Below are 6,525 nucleotides of genomic sequence, written 5' to 3'. Positions count from 1 at the left end.
TCTTCCTCTTCCTTCTCTTTCTCCTTCTCCTCCTCCTTCTCCTCCTCTTTCTCCTCCTTCTCCTTCTCCTTCTCTTTCTCCTTCTCCTCCTCTTCCTTCTCCTTCTCCTTCTCCTCCTCCTCCTCCTCCTCCTTCTCCTTCTCCTTCTTTTCTTTCTCCTCCTCCTCCTTCTCCGCCTTCTCCTCCTCCTCCTCCTCTTCCTTCTCTTTCTCCTTCTCCTTCTCCTCCTCTTTCTCCTCCTTCTCCTTCTCTTTCTCCTCCTCCTCCTTCTCCTTCTCCTTCTCCTCCTCTTCTTTCTCCTCCTCCTCCTCCTCCTCCTCCTCCTCCTCCTCCTTCTCCTCTTCCTCTTCCTTCTCTTTCTCCTCCTCCTCCTTCTCCTTCTCCTTCTCCTTCTTTTCTTTCTCCTCCTCCTCCTCCTTCTCCGCCTTCTCCTCCTCCTCCTCCTCCTCTTCCTCTTCCTTCTCTTTCTCCTTCTCCTCCTCCTTCTCCTCCTTCTTCTTCCTCTTCTCCTCCTCCTCCTTCTCCTTCTCCTTCTCCCCCTCCTCCTCCTCCTCCTCCTCCTCCTCCTCCTCCTTCTCCTTCTCCTTCTTCTCCTTCTCCTCCTTCTCCTTCTTCTCCTTCTCCTCCTTCTCCTTCTCCTTCTCTCTCTTTTTCAGGGCAGTCGTCCTTCTGCTGTCGCTTGCTGCCTCCACCCTCACCTTCTCTCTCTCTCTCTCTCTTGAATCTTTTTGCGGTCTGGGCTTGCTGTTCCTCCAGTCAGTAGTCAGGAAGCCCTTACCCCAAAAAGTATTTGCGAGGGATCAAGTCGTCTCCGCAGGAAACAAGGAGGACTGTGGATGCAAAGGTAGGCAAAACTTGAGGCCATGTGGATGTTTGCAGGCATGAGACAGCATTGGGATGGGGGGGTTGTCCCTTTGTGGATCAGCAGCCCACCCCTCCCTTGGGGAACACGGAGCAGCATGGAATCATGGAATTGTGGAGCTGGAAGGGTCCTCTAGTCCAACCCCCTGCAGAACCTCCATGGCTGATGGCCATCCAACCTCTGCTTAAGAACCTCCAAGGAAGGAGAGTCCATCGGACACAGGTCTCTGGGCACAGGAGGGGAGTTGCGTTGCCTCTTTCAATTTTAGTCCCTTTTTCTAAACTTGCATCTATCCATATCAATCAGTATATGCACATTTTATGTAAATCCGTATCTCCTTTTGCCCTATGTTTTTGACAACTGCCATTCCGACTGCGCATTGCTCAGGCAAGTCAGCCAAGCTGCGTAAAATAAATCATCTTGATAACCTGATTTTTTTGAGGGGTTGGGTGGTGATAACACGGTTTCCTTCCCAGGCCTGACACTGCAGTCCAACACTCCCTGAAGACAAGGAAATCCCTGAGCCCACTGTGTCATCCCATCGCACAGCCTTTGGGGCAAAATCTCCCTAGGACATTGCCCATCCCAGTCCTACACACTTGGAGCCCGTAGCTTTCTTGAATGTGAATGTTTGACAGCGGAATGGACAACCTGGGAATATGGCGGGCTCTCCTTCATCTGAGGTTCTTAAGCAGAGGTTGGGTGACCATCTGCCAGGTGTCCTTTAGCTGAGATTCCTGCACTGTGGGGTCCCTGTTCTATGATTCTCTGTTTTGAAATTATGTTATTATTTATATTTCCTTGAGTAACAATAGAACATACTGAGTCTATTTTCAAGTCGGTGAATCATTCACAAATGACAACAGTCCTATGATTCGTTGAAGGTTTTAAAGAGAGGTCAGATGGCCACCTGTCAGGGATTTTTAGCTGCCATTCCTGCACTGCGGGGGGGCTGGACTAGATGTCCTCTGATGGTCCCTTCCAACTCTACACTTCTGCGATGCTAAATGGTGTGGGGTGTGAAGCACAGAGCAGTCAAGTACAACATTCCTAGAGTGGACATAAAAGAGGATGTCTGGACCAGCCAGTCAGAACTTCCTGTTTCCTCCTGGACAGGGACAAACTTCCTCTCCATGTGACCAGAGGTGGGCGTGACCTCACCTGTGCAGGTAACAACATAGTACAGGGGAGGCAGCCATCTCTCTCTCTGACTCCATTCCTCAAAGAAGCAACATTTCCTTAGCCTGAGATGCTCTCTTGGCTTCAAGAGAGGACAAAGGAACTTTCTCCTTATGGGACAGATTCCAGGTGTATATATTTTGTAACTTAAGTCTGCCTTCTGGGATCCACCTGTGAACAGAATGTGAGTAAACTCTTTTATATGTTTTGATACAAGACTGTGTCGTGTCTGTTCTTTTAAGAGGGAATAAAGGGGAATTACCAGGAAACTTATTTTAGAGGCTTAAACAAGCCTGGCAAAGATGTAATAATAATAATAATAATAATAATAATAATAATAATAATAATAATAATAATAATGATGATGATGATGATGTTTATACCCTGCCCATCTGGCTGGGTTTCCCCAGCCACTCTGGGCGGATTCCAACAGGTTATTTAAAACACAATAAAACATCAAACATGAAAAGCTTCCCTAAAGAGGGCTGCCTTCAAATGTCTTCTAAAAGTCTGGTAGTTGTTTTTCTCTTTGACATCTGGTGGGAGGGCGTTCCACAGGGCGGGCGCCACCACCAAGAAAGCCCTCTGCCTGGTTCCCTGTAGCTTTGCTTCTCGCAGTGAGGGAACTGCCAGAAGGCCCTCGGCGCTGGACCTCAGTGTCTGGGCAGAACGATGGGGGTGGAGACGCTCCTTCAGGTCTACTGGGCCCTTGAGGCCATTTAAGGCTTTAAAGGTCAGCACCAACACTTTGAATTGTGCTCAGAAACATACTGGGAGCCAATGTAGGTCTTTCAAGACCGGTGTTATGTGGTCTCGGCAGCCGCTCCCAGTCCCCAGTCTAGTTGCCGCATTCTGGATTAGTTGTAGTTTCTGGGTCCGCTGCACAAGTTTAAAAAGGGGGGTGTTAAATTATAGAACTTGTTAACACAAGTTGGGAAGGATATAATTAAACACTCTCCTGCCTCCCTGAACATTCCCACCACTGGCTCTCCCTTGCCACCCTGCCCGCCTCCCCCACCCCCAGCAAGCCCCCTTCCCCCTCCCTTTCTGCTGACTCTTGTCTAGGGCAGGGCTCCGGCCCCCTACGGCCCCCTCCAAGGTTGCCGTCCCAGCTGGCTTTTGCTCTCCCCCCTCCGGCCAGCTCCCCCCCCCCCGCACACCGGTCTCTTCCCTGAGCAGCGCCAGCCTCTGGGCAGCTGAGAGTAATTGGATCCGGCATTGTGGCGACAGGCGAGCTGGAGGACAGTGAAAGGGTTTCTCACCCTTCGGAGGGAGGAAAGTTGTGGCGTTTTTTGCACGGAAGGTAATGCTTGACAAATAGCTTGCCCTAGAAACTTCACATTTGGTTTATTCATGTATCCTCTATGGGCACAAGTGCCTTTGACGAAGAGGGATCCGGGAGGCCGGCTGGTGAAAACGGCAGAAGCTGCCACTCTCCCCCCCCCACTTCGCCCCCCCCCCCCCGCTCAGGCCAGAAGCACTGCATGACTTTCAGGGAGCAAAAGGCAGGAAGCAGGGAGAGATGGAGAGATTGTGTCCTTCTTTGCAGCGGCCAGGCATGGATCCTGGACTGGATGTGCAGAAGGGGACACTGAGGCGCAAGGATGGGGGGTGGCAGGAAGCCTGGGGCAGAAGCGTTTGCCCTGCAGGTATCCAGAGGGCAGGATCCAAGCCAAGTCTCGTTCCAAGGAGCTTTTCTGTTCCAGGTGTGTAGAATCATTGAATTGTTGAGTTGGGACCCAAGGGTCATCTAGCCCAACCCCCTGAAATGAAGGAACCACAACTAAAGCCTCCCTGACAGGTGGCCATCCACCCTCTGCTCAAAATCCTCCACCACCTTCAGAGGGAGCCCATTCCACCGCCAAGCAGCTCTTCCTGTCAGAACGTTCTTCCTAACTTTGAGCCAACATCTCCTTTCTTGTAACTTGAAGCCATGGGTTCGTGTCCTGCCCTCCAGAGCAGGAGATAACAAGCTTGCTCCATGAGATAGCCCTTCGGATATAGGAAGGTGGCTCTCCTATCTCTTCCTAGTCTTATATTTCCGGGCTAAACATCCCCAACCCCTCAACCGTTCCTCACAAGGAATGGTTTCTAGACCCTCGATCACCCTGGTCCCCCTCCTCCTTCCACACACTTGATCATGACTCTAGACAGAAGAAGGCTCCTTTCTCCAAATGGAGACAGTGGCACCTGTGGTTGATATTTGTGCTCAGTAACCAAAGGCACTAGGCCACTTTATGCAGATTTGGGTGTGCCCAGGCAGATGGTATTTTTTGTGCCTGTACTGCAGAAAGCTTGTTTTCTGCTGCTCCAGAAGATAAGATCCTAAACCAGCCTTTCTCAACCTGTGGGTCCCCAGATGTTGTTGAACTGCAACTCCCATCACCCCTAGCTAGCAAGCTCAGGGGTGATAGGAGTTGTAGTCCAACAACATCTGGGGACCCACAGGTTGAGAACCGCTGTCCTAAACCAATGGCTTCAAGTTCTGACCGGAAGGGGATTCTGACTTTAACATCTGGATGACCCTCAGGAATCCCTTCCAACTCCATAATTCATGGGTAGGCAAACTAAGGTCCATGGGCCGGATCAGGCCCAATTGCCTTCTGGATCCGGCCCGCGGACGGTCCAGGAATTGCTGCGTGGATTGCCAGCATGCACACATTCTCTCCCTCTCCATCGCACGGCAGTGCTGGTACCTCCTCCCTCCCTCCTCCTGGCTTCTCCCCGCCCTGCCTAGAGGAGGAAGGGGGCTGGGCGTTGTTGGTGACAGCAGCAGCCACGGTTGGTTGGCTGAGTGCCATTTTAAGCAGCCCCTCTCTGGAGCCCTTTCACACGCCGCTCATCGTCCCTCTGTCACCACCACCAGCCCCTGCCGCTCACAAGACACAGGTAAGCAGCTACTGGGGCTCATGGGGCTCTTGTATTCCCCCCCCCCAATATATAGTCCGGCCCCCCACAAGTTCTGAGGGACAGTGGACTGGCCCCCTGCTGAAAAAGTTTGCTGACCCCTGCCATAATTCTATGGTTCTTTGATTCTAGGATTCTGGTGCTTGGGCCATCCGAATCGCTTGTCAGGATCACCAACGGTGGCGCCAAAACCTTTATGAGCAACAGCGTGCCAGACTGTCACTTGCGCTCACGACAAAACAAGGGAGAGAGGAAACCCGTTTGCCAGAAGATGGTGTCACCAGAGCAGGATGAGCTGAAACAGCTGCTGGTGCTGAGAAGACTTTTGGAAAGCAGAAAGAGTTCAGGGGAGGGCGGGAGGCTCAGGGCAGAAAGAGGGGAGGGGGTGGTCCCAGGCTGAATCGTGACTTCTCCAGTTTAAAAAGGAACCACAGGGAGTGGGGCTGTGGAAGACAGAGAGTCATGGACCTTGGAGGAGCATCACTGCCAATCAGAGCAGATGATAAAGGACTGGAGTGACCATAAGAGACACGCATGTTGCCTTGCCCCGTGATTGAGAGAGTCCAGGGGTTCCCGACTAAAGAACTGTGGCAAGAGAAACTGACGGACTATGCAGAATTAGTGAAGCTGACACACAAACTGAGTGACAAGGGCAACTGTGACTTTAAAGAAGAATGGGAACCTTTCACAAAGTACTTAAAGAAACAACAAAATGAACTGGACTCCTTGGCAGGTTTTCATAGAATCATAGAATCATAGAGTTGGAAGAGACCAAATTTGGTCAGGATGCCCTTGAGTCCATCACCCAAGTCGTTGATAAAGATGTTGAATAAGACCGGGCCCAAGACAGAACCCTGTGGCACCCCACTAGTTACTCTTCTCCAGGTTTTGAATAAACATATACAAATTTATTACTAACAACCTATAGATAGATAAATTAAGGTTCTTTACAATTTTATAATATTCAGGGAATTACATGTATTGAGAAACCAGAGAGAGGAGCTGAGGGAAGTCGGGGGGGGGTGGTGGTTCAGCCATTGAGAAGCATTGCTCTGGACTCCAGGCCTTTGCTGACCCAGCAGAAGAAGCCCCATTAATGAGCCGGCAGGGAAGGGGCACTGTTCACACAGCAGGGGTGTCAGATCTGGAGTCAGATGCAAAGGGATGTGTGAGTGGCCAAGAGCAGCTTGATTTGATTGTTGTTTAGTCGTCTTCGTGACCCCCTGGACCAGAGCACACCAGGCCCTCCTGTCTTCCACTGCCTCCCGCAGTTGGGTCAAATTCATGCTGGTAGCTTCGAAGACACTATCCAACCATCTCGTCCTCTGTCGTCCCCTTCTCTTTGTGCCCTCCATCTTCCCAACATTAGGATCTTTTCCAGGGGGTCTTCTCTTCTCATGAGGTGGCCAAAGTCTTGGAGCCTCAGCTTCAGGATCTGTCCTTCCAGTGAGCACTCAGGGCTGATTTCCTTCAGAATGGAGAGGTTGGATCTTCTTGCAGTCCATGGGACTCTCAAGAGTCTCCTCCAGCACCATAATTCAAAAGCATCCATTCTTCGGCCATCAGCCTTCTTGATG

At 51.1% G+C, this 6,525-nt stretch overlaps 1 protein-coding gene across 1 annotated transcript in view; it reads left to right on the top strand.

The window, feature by feature from the left end:
• The window catches only part of LOC308595836 (uncharacterized protein), a 32,581-nt gene extending 26,608 nt beyond the window's left edge, over positions 1-5,973 (top strand). Inside the window, exons 2-4 of the mRNA XM_081210581.1 lie at positions 657-844; positions 5,081-5,681; positions 5,834-5,973. Coding sequence (XP_081066707.1) covers positions 657-844; positions 5,081-5,148 — 256 coding nt within the window. The 3' untranslated portion in view covers positions 5,149-5,681; positions 5,834-5,973. The remainder of the gene's footprint in view (positions 1-656; positions 845-5,080; positions 5,682-5,833) is intronic.
• The last annotated feature ends 552 nt before the right edge of the window (positions 5,974-6,525 follow it).

This window comes from Podarcis bocagei (assembly GCF_964188305.1).
Source record: "Podarcis bocagei genome assembly, chromosome: 10".
NCBI classification, from domain to species: Eukaryota; Metazoa; Chordata; class Lepidosauria; order Squamata; family Lacertidae; genus Podarcis; species Podarcis bocagei.
The sequence above is the reverse complement of the archived record's forward strand: the minus strand, read 5'-3'. Positions and strand labels throughout refer to the sequence as shown.